General features: G+C 33.9%; 1 protein-coding gene across 1 annotated transcript in view; it reads left to right on the top strand.

Moving 5' to 3' along the window:
* LOC111029541 (transcriptional coactivator YAP1-A) overlaps positions 1-11,246 on the top strand; it is a 36,206-nt gene extending 24,960 nt beyond the window's left edge. Inside the window, exons 2-7 of the mRNA XM_022308563.1 lie at positions 5,489-5,667; positions 5,943-6,068; positions 6,948-7,132; positions 8,206-8,401; positions 8,564-8,661; positions 8,803-11,246. Of these exons, the coding sequence (XP_022164255.1) occupies positions 5,489-5,667; positions 5,943-6,068; positions 6,948-7,132; positions 8,206-8,401; positions 8,564-8,661; positions 8,803-8,895 (877 nt within the window). The 3' untranslated portion in view covers positions 8,896-11,246. The remainder of the gene's footprint in view (positions 1-5,488; positions 5,668-5,942; positions 6,069-6,947; positions 7,133-8,205; positions 8,402-8,563; positions 8,662-8,802) is intronic.
* The last annotated feature ends 2,004 nt before the right edge of the window (positions 11,247-13,250 follow it).

Below are 13,250 nucleotides of genomic sequence, written 5' to 3'. Positions count from 1 at the left end.
ATCGATTGTACCACGGGGGTGGTCGTACCAGCCGTATAAATTGTATGGCAGGGAACCAGAGTATAGTGTTGTTATTATATAGTTCCGCCAACAATGAATCCTATCCCGAGGGCCGGTGGGAATGAGAAGGGGGGTGGGTGCAATAACCGATCTATTCGCGGTGCGAGGTTACCGCGTAAACTTCTACACCGGTGTGGTTTTTAAATAAAAAATCCGTAAGACAGGTAAAACTTACATAAAAAAATAATAAAACGATAATGATATTCTAATCTAACCCGACACGAATCTTGCCTGCCAAACACTCATAAAATATTATTATAACGCGTGTTAGTTTTGGTGACTGGGGGGAAAGGATGGGTGTTGGACGCTCCAATTATAGGTGTTGTCGTTTCCAAAACGTACTGGCATTAATGGGATTAATCGACATAATATACCTAATGTTTAATCAGGATTACGGGACGATCTCCATCGGGAATATTGTATTATTTTAGATGTACAGGAAGGATTATTAACAGTCACCATCGTCGAACGGCCGTCTACGATCGAGTGCGCGCCAACGAACCGGTTTCCAGCTATAATATAATAATGGCCCACCACGGCACTACCATAACATAATATTATACTACCGACCCCACACGCCGGTCCGGTACAGTCGGATTTTGTTGCAACTTGTGCTATACACTGTTATACCCTATAATATAATATATTATATACAAGGAAGCCGGGTGTAAGCAACGAAGCTTTTCTTAAACAATGCATTCGAGACAGTTACACCTGTGTAGTGTGTTATGGTTACCTGTGTAACGGTGTGCCACGCATAGGCGGACTTATAATTTGATTTTTGTCGGGTGCATCTAGTACAATTTTTAAACATTATTTAAATTTTGTCTTTTGAAAGCACTTTTTAAGGTTGAGGCCTATTGCAACTATTGACAGTTTACCGAAAATTGAAGAGAGAACTAAATTTACTTATTATTAGGTATTAATTTAGGGGGGAATAATACCCCCTGTGCCACCTGTGAACATCAATAAGTCCACCAATACAGCCGAGAAACGTAGATAGAATATTACATGCTGTATCATGTACCTGATAAACCAGTACACGGGCATAATAGAGGTACATATAATGGTACATTTTAAAAATAGGTAAGTATCTCATTGAAAACCCCACCAACCGCTTCCCCGAGTCAGCGTGAAGACATCGCGTTTGAACTTTAACATTTTTAAGTCACGAATTGAAATGTTCAAATTTTTAACGGGTCTACCCGCCACTGTTGTTATAGTATGATATTAGTGGTACGGTTCGAATGAAATAATCTAAGTACACGCTCGCAAACGTTAAAAAATCACGGCGCTTAAAATAAAACATGAGTCACGGTTTTATTTTTTCGTCGCCTATGATGATAATAATGTTATTATGGGCGATTATTTTATTAAAATATTACTATTAATTATTACAGTACAATATTATAATATTTTTCGTCGAGTGTACAAGTTTTATAAATTGCGAACAACGTCGTAGACGACGACAGCGGTGGCGACGGGTACTAAACGCAAGGCGTTTTTTTTTTTATCTCCGAAGGAAATGCCTACTCGAATAACGGATTATAATATTAAATGTACATGTAATTTTTTATTAATATAATAATTACTATACGATAAAGCTTTTTATGATTTTTGTGTGTATAATGAAAAGGCGGTGGCTTTAAGATGAGATAAGGTTCCACATTGAAGGTCGGCCGCTTATCAAACCGCTCGCACGCCGAACAATAAGATGCCATTTTTATTTATCGTCACATTGTGTACTATTATTGTTGTTATTATTATATATTTTATTATTATTGTATGTGTGTCGTTTTGTGTTGTCGTATACGTAAAAAAAATAAAAAAATAAAAAAACAACTGATTAAACGGAGAGCACACGAGTGTTATTTATATTCGCGTCGCCCAAAGACCGTGGGAACGGTAAGACGCGACGGTGGCGACGACGTCGTCGACGGCGGTAGAAACGCCGCCGCCTCACGACGTGCGACGCAATGGAAGAAGACCGACTGAGAGTGAGAGAGAAAGAGTTAGAGAGGCTGTATAATGTGAGTGAGCGGGGGTGAGACGCGGGAAAAGCAGATCGACGAGCGTGTGAGAGAGAAGATTCGGCTCGAACCGCCGTCAATAGGGTCCGATTGTTAGCGAGACAATATTTACGAGCTCGAAATGTTGACTGTGTGAGCACGTCAATGATAATTGATAACCGCGGCGCGCGCCTGTGTGTGTGTGTGTGTGTGTGTGTGTGTGTTTGTGTTTGTGTGTGTGTGTGTGTGTGTGTCTGAGCGACTGTTTTGCCGAGTCGATTTACGTATTGGGTAGCATCTTAAAATATATTTTTCGTCGTCTATATATATTATTATATGTACGTCTAGCTGCTGTAGCATTGGCCATTGTATGCGGCCGTCGCCGTCGTTGATAGCAGCCTCGTTCAGGCCGGCCAAAGGGATTCGGCCTAACTGATGGGGTTATAGGAATCACGATTTCCTCCCTCGACAAATTCGATTTTCATTAAAATATTGTGTTCAACAATGTCCAACTTGTATGTCCAACAAATGTCCATACAAACTGCAATTTATTATAGAGTCAATAATATTTTAAATTAAAATCCTCGAGCTTATTATACTTTGCATACACCCATATATTATGTGATTTCGAAAGTATAGTGAATCGTTATGCATTGAAGGTATATAAGACTTTCTAAACCGCTTCTAAGACCAGCTTTAAGGGTGTACGATACGAAGAGATAGCAACGTTCAACAGGGTACAATTATTATGATACACATCACAGTCTAATAAAGTGTCCGAAAACATAGACATTGGGACGGGAATAGTGTATTAATATGGAATCCTGCTGTTGTTACAATATAATTTGCGTGTGAATCATCACACTTTGGCGGAGAGAATGCCCTTGTCGAAATATTTATAATACTCCTATTACGATTTATACTTTATGAGGTGTATTATATTATACAGTGGCGCGTAAACTAGGGGTCACAAGGGGGGTCTCAGATAAGTGGCAAATCTCCCGCGGGCCTGAGATATTTTGAAAACTCTTGCAACCCTGAAAATTTGGTTCAACTTACGCCACTGATGTCTAACATTATATATTGACTGCGTTACTTATATGGGCCATAAGTGCAGATACAAGTATAGACGGTTATTAAAATGTATGTATAGTCCATGTCCGACCCAGGCAATCGATCGTCTTCACCTGCTTCATTATGTTGCATGTGTAAAATTATACACATTATAGGTGATTATTAAATCACGCAGTGTTGACGGCGGCTCAGCACAACAGAGCTGGTCCGAAAAGCTTACCGCTGTGTCGGTCTGTGGCCAAATTTATTCACCGGCCCCGACTTGTGCACCTGCATATCATCATGAAAATATGCGTGGATAATAATAAAGCGGATAAAATAAATATAGGCTCGTCTGTACTTTGGATTTATTCACGCAATATTGTAGTCGTCGACGACGACGACGACGACGACGCTTGTATACCTATACCATCATTTTATATGTAAGTAATATAAGATTGTATGAAACTCGCGCTCGTCCGTTTCGTCGGGTCGTGTGGGCGTCGCTTTTGAGCTGCAATATCAGACGCGTCGGCAATAATAAATACTATCGGAAACTCGTAATTCATAACAATATTATATTATTATATTATTATTTAGCTGCTGCAGGTTAGTCGCGGTATTATTGTAATGTATACGCCGCTTGCCAATGCCCGGTCAGTGCGCCTGTACGATATTTCGTATATATATGTAGTGGTTGATGTATATATGTATCATACAAAACTATAATACGTAATACATAACAGTATTATGTCTGTGTATGCACTGCACAGATACCTGCGAGTAATTATTATCGTCTCAGAGTTCAGAAGACGGCAATAATTCGGAATGTCTATGTATGCGTATTGCATACCTATGTGTTCTTAAAAATAATACGCTGTTTTTGCCGTGCAGCAAGTACACCGCAGCAGTGTAAATAGCTGGTGTACTACGTATACTGCTACTTTATTATGATGTACAACCGGCGCCTGTGTATTATATAATATAATATTATGATAATATTATGATGTATGTACGTGTATTATTATTATTATTATTATTATTATTATTATACATGATGTATGAGTGTATCGTTTTTCCGTCGGCGCGCGATTGTATCAAAATATAAACTTGCTTGGCGCGTATTATACATTTTTTTTTTTTTATCAGAAAGTATACATCGCGGTGAATGCACGACGGGTGTTAAAATGCCGCCGCGATATTGTGTTGATATTGCACTGTGGACGATCGTAGATTTGTATGCGTATCACAACAATGATGACTTTTTTTGGCCGGAAAACTTCACAATCATATCAAATAATCGTTTTTCAAACACATTTTCGGGAAACCGACGGTCGAGCCGACTACTGAAATCTCGTCTTCCGCCCGCGCCAGTTCTCGTGTCTTTAAACTTAAACATTAAAATGGTGACTAATTTCGAACGCTCGTGTTATACTCACACACTATTAGTTAGGTATTTTTAAGTACCTTCTATAGGTCAAGTATCCATTCAAATCTGAATAACGTTTTTATCTTGCAGTTATTTGTTTTTGCAGCCTTGCAAAGTCAATGGCCACTGCGTGTACCTATATCTAATTAATTGTATTATATTATAATAAATAATAATAATTTAGGCATCGGTATGCATTTGATTTATATACTTATGTGTACACACAAATTAAGTATTGATGTGCATCTCGTTATTTCAAAGAAATTCGTCGATCGATATTGAATACATCATACATATACGAGTATAGTTATACAAAGAATTAATATATACTTAATTTATTATTCAAGAGTCCGATAATTGTATTTGGGCTGTGATATATTATTATTATAGTGAGTTGTGACTAATCCGCCGTCAGCATTAAACAAGCTTGTTTGATATTTATTTTATGCGAGTATTATAGCAGGCACTTATAAATTCATTATCTGCACCCCTCGGAAATAATTATCTCCTATATTTATGTAATATGTGACGTGTTCAAATAATCAAAAGTTTATTTTTCGAAACAGTCCTTTAAGTCTTGCAGATTTCACGTTGATAGAAAAACTCGGTGGTTGGTGTCGTGAAAGAACTACCATGCGTAGTAAAAAAAAAACGCCACTATAGTTACTATCACACTATCTAATCATTCACTCACTATCATGCATGCATGATAGTTTCTTTCACGACAGCAAGTATCATCGTGTGACTGCGGCTTTATGTATTGGCACAGACACTTGTAGTACCTATAAGTCAAATCCCTTTCCAGCACTATACAGCCATTATATAACCATAAATCAACCGTGAATCAACCCATACGACATAATATTTTAATATTAATATACTGTTCTCGTTTCGTAACGAAAATGTCTAAACTTGAATTTTTTTGTTTTTGCTATAGTCACCTCACCAGAACGACTCAATGGGAAGATCCAAGAAAGAGCTTGGCTGCTCAGGCGGCGAACCAACACCAGCGCAGCGCCGAACAACTGCTAAGTCCCGGCAACGACAGTGGATCGAGCACAAACGCTACCAGCACTCCTACGAACTCGCCTCCGCACATTCATTCAACCCTCCAAGGTGAGTTAAAATTTTCATTTACAATGTTTTTTTTGTCATATCGCAATAATTATATTGAAATATTATATTATTTACTCATAGTATATCGTGTTATAAGTAGGTACTTATAACGTGTAGTGCCATGAGTCACATTTATGACCTATATTTATGCGTCTACATATTATGTGCGCCGTACGGTCGTCGCTAAGGTGACCTGGGAGCTCAAACAAAAACGACCCAGCTCAATTTTAGTCGAATTTTAACCCCTTACGTTTTGGTTCTTGTATATATTATAGGAGCGAACAAAAACGTGACACTAGGACCGCTGCCCGACGGATGGGAACAAGCCGTCACCGGTGACGGCGAGACTTACTTCATAAACCACATTGCCAGGACCACGTCGTGGTTCGATCCGAGAATACGTAAGTGTTACTTAATTATTTTATTACCTATAGTTTGAAAGAGTACACGGGTATAGATCGTTTAGGCGAGTGTTTGTTTCTCCAAAAATACTGTTTAAGTATAAGGTGAATAAATATTAAATATGAATATAATATATTTTTATAGATAAATTGATGTATATAATGTGATGTAGGTATACCTAGTAATTACGAAAACGATTCTGAGCGGAAAAATTGTGTTATCATATAGCATACATAAATAAACAAATTTAATAATAAAAAAAACGTAATACAAATTGAATATATCTCGTGACTTTAAATAGCGTAACTGTCCGGTGAACTTATTTTTTTTAATAAAGTTAGAAAACTTATTGGGAATCTTCTATTCAGATTTCTAACGTTGTAGCTATGAAAAAGAAGAAACATTTATGAATTTCTTACTGAAAAATTATTTACAAAATTAGAAAAATGTCCTGTGGCTATAAACAAAGCAAAAACATATTTTTAAAATATTACCATATATATAAAATTCTAATATAAATATTTGTTGAGAAGATTTCAAGTGCTTACGGTTATTAGTTTTTAAGTTACAACAAAAAATAAAATCAAAAATTCAAGAATTCATTGTAAATATTATGTACATTTATTCGCTACGCTCAGAATCTAAAATAATAATTAATACTGAACTTTAACTTTAAAAATATGTTGATCTAGTTATATTGTATTGTATATAATACAGTCATAAATTAAAAAAATAAAATCACATGGTCCATATCGGCCACGCTTGGTAAAAATTAATAAACCTACCGAAACGACCACTGCCCGTGCACACTCGCTACAACAATTCATACAGGTACTTATACCATATGTGCATATTTATTATTATGTTCGTGTTTACAGCCGTTCATTTACAAAGAGCGCCAACGTCGGGCGCCGTGCTGCCTTCCGGTTCTGCGTCGTGGCTGTTAAACGGCGCTTCCGGTCTGTCGCAGTCGCTCCAAGTCACCCAGCAAAAGCTCAGGTTACATTCACTTCAGTTAGAGCGCGAACGTCTGAAGAGTCGCCAACAGGAAATCATTCGTCAGGTAAGAAACAGCTATTATAATACATGGGCGCATACTAGTCGCCTTCCTAAGTCAAAAAGGTCAATAATTTTTACAGGTATTGCCTCCCGACTATTTACGAGTTGCCTCCCTGACGTACCCTAAATTTTAACGTAAACGTAAAGGGTCTAATACTAGAAGTCTTACATAGCTTAATAATAAATATAAGCACCTAATCCATAATACTTATACACATCTTAGTTTTATATTTGTGTAGGAACTAACACGTGTATTTTTTTACCTGCTAACACTTACATTCGCCCGTACTAGTTGCCTCCCAATAGGCTGGTAAAAAATGTATAAGTGGTCTAAACATTTAAAAAATTTAAATCTAAGCATTGCGTTATAACAAATACTTTTTTACTAACCATATATATTTTTTTATTGACTAATTATAGGTACTACCGCCTGTTTTTTATTGACTGATTATATTATTATTTTTGTAATTGTTACTTTATTATTACTATCTGATCATCGGAGGCAACTAGTGTATATTAACCTTTTTATTTTCGATAAGGATGGGAGGCAGTTCGTATTTTTTGGGAGGCAACTAGCATACGCCGTAATACCTGTATAGTGTGATAGTCTATAATATAATATCTGATAGCACACGTGACCCAGAGACTTGCCCCAATCAGACCTAAATCATTAGTTGGTGAAGGGGGAGTGCTAACATATTGCAGGTACATTGATTAAAGAAAACACATATTCTCAGTGCTCACCCTTTCGTCCAATATCACTGTACATTTATCGAAATTATAATTTTTAGGTTAGGCATAAAGGTCATATTTTCGAATAGATTTTTCTGTGCCATTTAAAGAGTAGATGAGTCTTGTGGTGATACAGACTTCTGTTTCTTGGGTACTAATTTTAGTGTTGCTTATAGTGGTCTCTATAGGCTATATTGGAGGCGCCTTTTCCGATGTGAGACGACGTGCAGTAACGGCGTAATTGCGTCGGGAAACGATTGATTCAATCGGCGTTTAAAATATTATCGCGCTGTCATGTTATTATAATGTATTGAAATATGTACGTATATGTTTTTGTGTGCGCAGCAAGATCTGATGTTGCGATCGGGTCAGACGAACAACGACCTCGACCCGTTCCTATCGTGCAGCAGCAGTAGCGTAGATCATTCGCGGCAAGAATCGGCCGACAGTGGCTTGGGCCTGGGAAACAACTACTCGCTGCCGCACACTCCCGAAGACTTTTTGTCGTCAAACATGGACGACAACATGGACTGTACTTCAGGTAAGGACTAAAGACTTTTTTTCGTGTAATACATGTATAGGTTTTCGATAAGTCATTGTTGTTGCTGTTATTATTACAACAATTTCGTAACCTGACCTAACGGTATTTTTTTTTTATTAATTTTGTTTCGTTTTCCTTTGTTCCCGCACCTGTGGTGTACAGAGAGCGATAATCCGGGTCCTTCGTCCGACATGTCGGTAGTCGATCCACAGGAAATGTCCACGTTGGATGTCACCGACGACTTAGTCCCGTCGCTTCAAGTAAATACAATCAACTTATTTTTAGAATTATATAGAATTGAAATAATGATATAGAGAACACGCCTGATCAGTTCTGGCCAAACTCACATGCAGTGCCATTGTATGGTTATTTATTATGATATTTTTCTTTCTGTTTTCTAGTTAGGGGACGAATTTGGTAACGACATACTGGACGAAGTACAATTGTTGATCGACCCGAACAATAAACCAGGATCGATTTTGACTTGGCTTTAAAAACGTCTCGCACATTAACTGTTTTTATAAGTTTTTTTTTTTTTTTAATGTCACCCTCATTAAGAAGTTTAAAAATGATACATGAATATATATTTATTTATGTATGTGTGTGTGTGTGTGTGTGTGTGTGTGTGTGTGTGTGTGTGTGTGTATGTGTGGACAAGATATGTTTGTCATATTAACCTAGTCTAAAAATTATGGACCTATGTATGTGTGTCGTATGACGTGTGAAAATTGATATATGACGTTACACTATATTATTATATTAATATAATATACAGCATATCGCTCCGGCACGGCGGTGTTTTAGCGCGTATGTCACGTAACCGATTATCGATTGTTCCGATTTAGGTTTATATAGATTGTAATAAATATTATTGTTATCAAAAACCAATGCGCGTAAGCACCGGTAAATCGGATTATTTAATAAAAACAAAACTAGTTGTAGATTGAAATTTTAATTTCGAAACGTCGTCGTGGTTGAAAGCACCGCCGCTCCATCCCCATGCGAAATAAGCATTTAAACGAATTATTTTATCACCTCGGGGTTTATAATAACGAAAGTTTCAGTACATTTTTATTTTCATTTACTGCCAAAATTGAAAGTGTTAGATTTTACAGGGTATATGTTATTTTTTTTAGTTCAAATATACATAATATAAGGCAGTATACTGCATATATTGAACATTTGTATTCAGTGCTTGAGTTGGAAAAAAAATTAGAAGGCGGATGCAAAGTGTAAAGAAAAATGTGCGTACCTAAATGTTTTATTGATTATAAATTAAAATTATAAGGGTATCCATAAATATTTTTTAAAAAGAACAGCCCCTCCCTCAATTCGAGCACTGTTTGTATTTATGAATTATCTTTTCACTTTACATATATTATACTCATGCAAGGTAATTATTTTAGTGTGAATTTGTCAACATCTCTAGAAAAGTAGGCACAACATTACTGCTGCAGGTACTTCACACAAGTCTCTTAAACGTTCAACCGTATTCCTACATTTTCAGTGTCCATATAAGCTTTTATAACTGGCAAATGGTAACATATAAAATACTCGACTCCATCATCCGTCTATAATTTTTACCGAACTTATGTTACTATAATTTACATGCCCATAGATTAAATACAAATACATTGAAATTGACATTTTTAGATCCATATTGAATGATTTACGTTAAAATAATTACCCTGCGTCTATACGTGTATGTTTATAAATAATTTTTTTCATTTAAATCACTGTGACAAATTGTGTGTGTGCGTGTGTGTGTGTGTGTGTGTGTGTGTGTGTGTGTGTATTTGCGTTTAGATAACGCCAATTATTATTAAGATAAGATTTATTCGTACTGATCAAAACAACGAGTGCCTTAAAAAACTTAAGCAATATTTATGTAACCGTCCTTATTTGTTGAATATATGTTGAATGCGCGGAAACGTTTTATTTATCTTGTTGACAGTATTAAGTTTATATTATTATGTATTTTTGTTCTCATGATAAATTTTTAAATTATAGAGTTGAAAATGACAATCGTACTTAAGTCCTCGCTACGAGCGTATTCATCCACCTAGAGTGGAGCGCCATTCGGAAGCGAGTTATCACCCCCTCCCCTGGCCACCTTCACTTTTACAATAGCACACTTAAATTTGTTCGTATAAAATTTATTCTCGTGCTTCATGAATCATATTGTAATAGTGTAGCTGTTTAGGTAGGAAATGATGTTATTATTACGATTAAACTGTAAATAATAATATTAATTATAAAAATAATTATAATAAGATTGAAAAAACAACAACAAAAACTGTCATCAGGCATGGGCTAGATGTGAAGTTGTTGTTAATAATATAATTTTGTATGGTTATAGATATATAGTATATATAAACATTTATTCAAATATTACGTTTAGTTAAATTTGCTCAACTGTGAAGTTGGAATATTATTTCGATTATCTATATTAAAGCTGTACTTCTTTTACGTGTTAAGTTTAAATTAATTGTACATTATTCATGATGTATTTCAAAAATCTATAATTAAGTGATAATGTAAGTAAAAAAAAAAAAATAGTGCTTTGGAATTATATACTTAGTTGATTATTAATATTGTTCTTTTGACATTGTTTAAATGAAATGAATTATTGTAGGTGTTTTTTACTAACTCTAAAATTTACGTTTTAATTTTAAAACATTTATTAATAATATTAAGACTGTTTGTTCTTTATATAAATTATTATATCGATTGTGTCGTATATTATGTACATTTATTATTAGTAGTTGTAAAATTGTATGTAAATGTGTGTGCAATCCAGCTCTATATTTATCGAATTAAAAAAAAAAATCCGGAGGCGATGAGGAACCATCATATTGATATTTGTATTAAATATGTACAAAAATATAATCATATAATAATATGTAGGTACCAGCGATGAAAAAAACACTTCGCCTAACCTCGAATATATCGTTTTAGCAATATGCCTACTAAATATATTATTATTATTGTATAATATATTAGGTACTATGTTTGTGCCCAAAATATACTGAATACTTTGCACCTCTGCATCTCTTAGTCTAACTTATAATGTATATTATAAATATATATAAATAATATTTACGTTGGAGAATTATGTGCCTATTTTTGTAATGTTAAACAAATTTATATAATATATATTATAAATAAATGTATTTTTTTATTCTTAATTTGTAATCCGTTCAGATTTAAAACTACCTACATAGTCTTTTTTTCCGGCTATTAATGATTTTTAGTATTTTATTTTCAGTTGAGTATATATTAAAAATTTACAAATATAAATATCGGTACCTGTAAAATCGGTAAGTATTTAGTATTTACCAATCTTACCCTCCAGAGTGCAAGTAACTTTACTGTCTACTATTATTAATATATTACTATTAATACGGTAAATACCTGGTGTGTGGTAACGATTAATACCCACCTTCTTTAGCTTATCAAACATTTATAATGTGGATACTGCATAATGTTGCTCCTTTATGACTTCTTCTCTTATTAATTATTTCTATATTGCATTAATTACAGCGTGGATTCATTGATAAATTAGTGTCAGCTACAATCTCAGTTTTCCTCTTTGTACATGTGTTATATAGTTGTATCAACCCACGAATATTTGAAAAAAATCGAGTTTTTGGAATTATAAATTTTCATTTTGATATATTATATTGAATACAAGAGAAAAATGTGGAACTATAATTATATTAGATAAATAATAAGCTTGAGAAGGATTCATGTCAAAGTATTGATTTAGACTATAATAGTTTAATATCAGCATTTAGATAAGTTACACAAGTAGGTAATAAAAAAAAGTATTAATATATATTATTTTAGTTTAAATAAATATATATATTTTTTTTATTAAATCTATCAATATAAAATTATTACAGCTTAACACTTACAATTAAATAAATATATATGATAAAAATTAAATATAATAATAAGTGTGTATTATTCATCTAGGTATAGAATGTTCGATTCCGGCCCTGTCCTATATAGACAAAAAATATTTCAAGTATTTATTCACATGTAAACTAGATTATAAAGTTAAATTACAAATTATACGTATATATATTTGTTTATAATGGTTTGCTAATGGATGTAATTAATATTTACCTAATAGTTCTTAAAATATGTTTGAAACATTTAATAATGGCCTTACATTTCCATCTATAAGGCTCTGAATTGTAGGTATTTATTTATAAGTATTCGGTACACAACATAATCAAATTATAATATTATACATCTACCTATATATAAATGCATTATTTATTTATATATTCATTTTTGGTGTATTTATTGTAATTGTGTCTTCAATTTTATCATATTTGGTACAATTTGTATTGCACCTCGCTTGGTTCTGAATGGTTTGTTTTGTTATTTACTATCAAATTTCAGACTTTTGCTGTAGGTACCTATATATATATATAGTTCCTAATAATGTATCTCGATTTCACAATATTATACTAAATCATTTATGTATACTTTTCTTAGTACTCATTAGTCATTAATCATTACTATTATTATGAGAAATCCCGAATCCATAACATTTATATACATTGAGTGTAACATTGATTTTTGATTAAGATTAGGTAGGTAAGTTAAATAATTAAGGAGCGCCACACCATAATTTGTTCTCTCTGTCTATCTCTCACGTATATATGGTAGGTACCACTTGGTACCTACCTATATATTGTAACAAAAATATTCTATATTCTCACAATTATAACCCTATCTGGTTCAGTTTAAGGAAAAGGGATCAAATATATAAAACTAGGTTTTATATAAAATAAGTATAATATTAAATATATCTTGTTTATTAACTGGATAGTTT

The sequence above is a fragment of the Myzus persicae genome, unplaced genomic scaffold, assembly GCF_001856785.1.
Source record: "Myzus persicae strain clone G006 unplaced genomic scaffold, MPER_G0061.0, whole genome shotgun sequence".
NCBI lineage: Eukaryota > Metazoa > Arthropoda > Insecta > Hemiptera > Aphididae > Myzus > Myzus persicae.
This window is presented reverse-complemented; position numbering and strand designations above follow the sequence as displayed.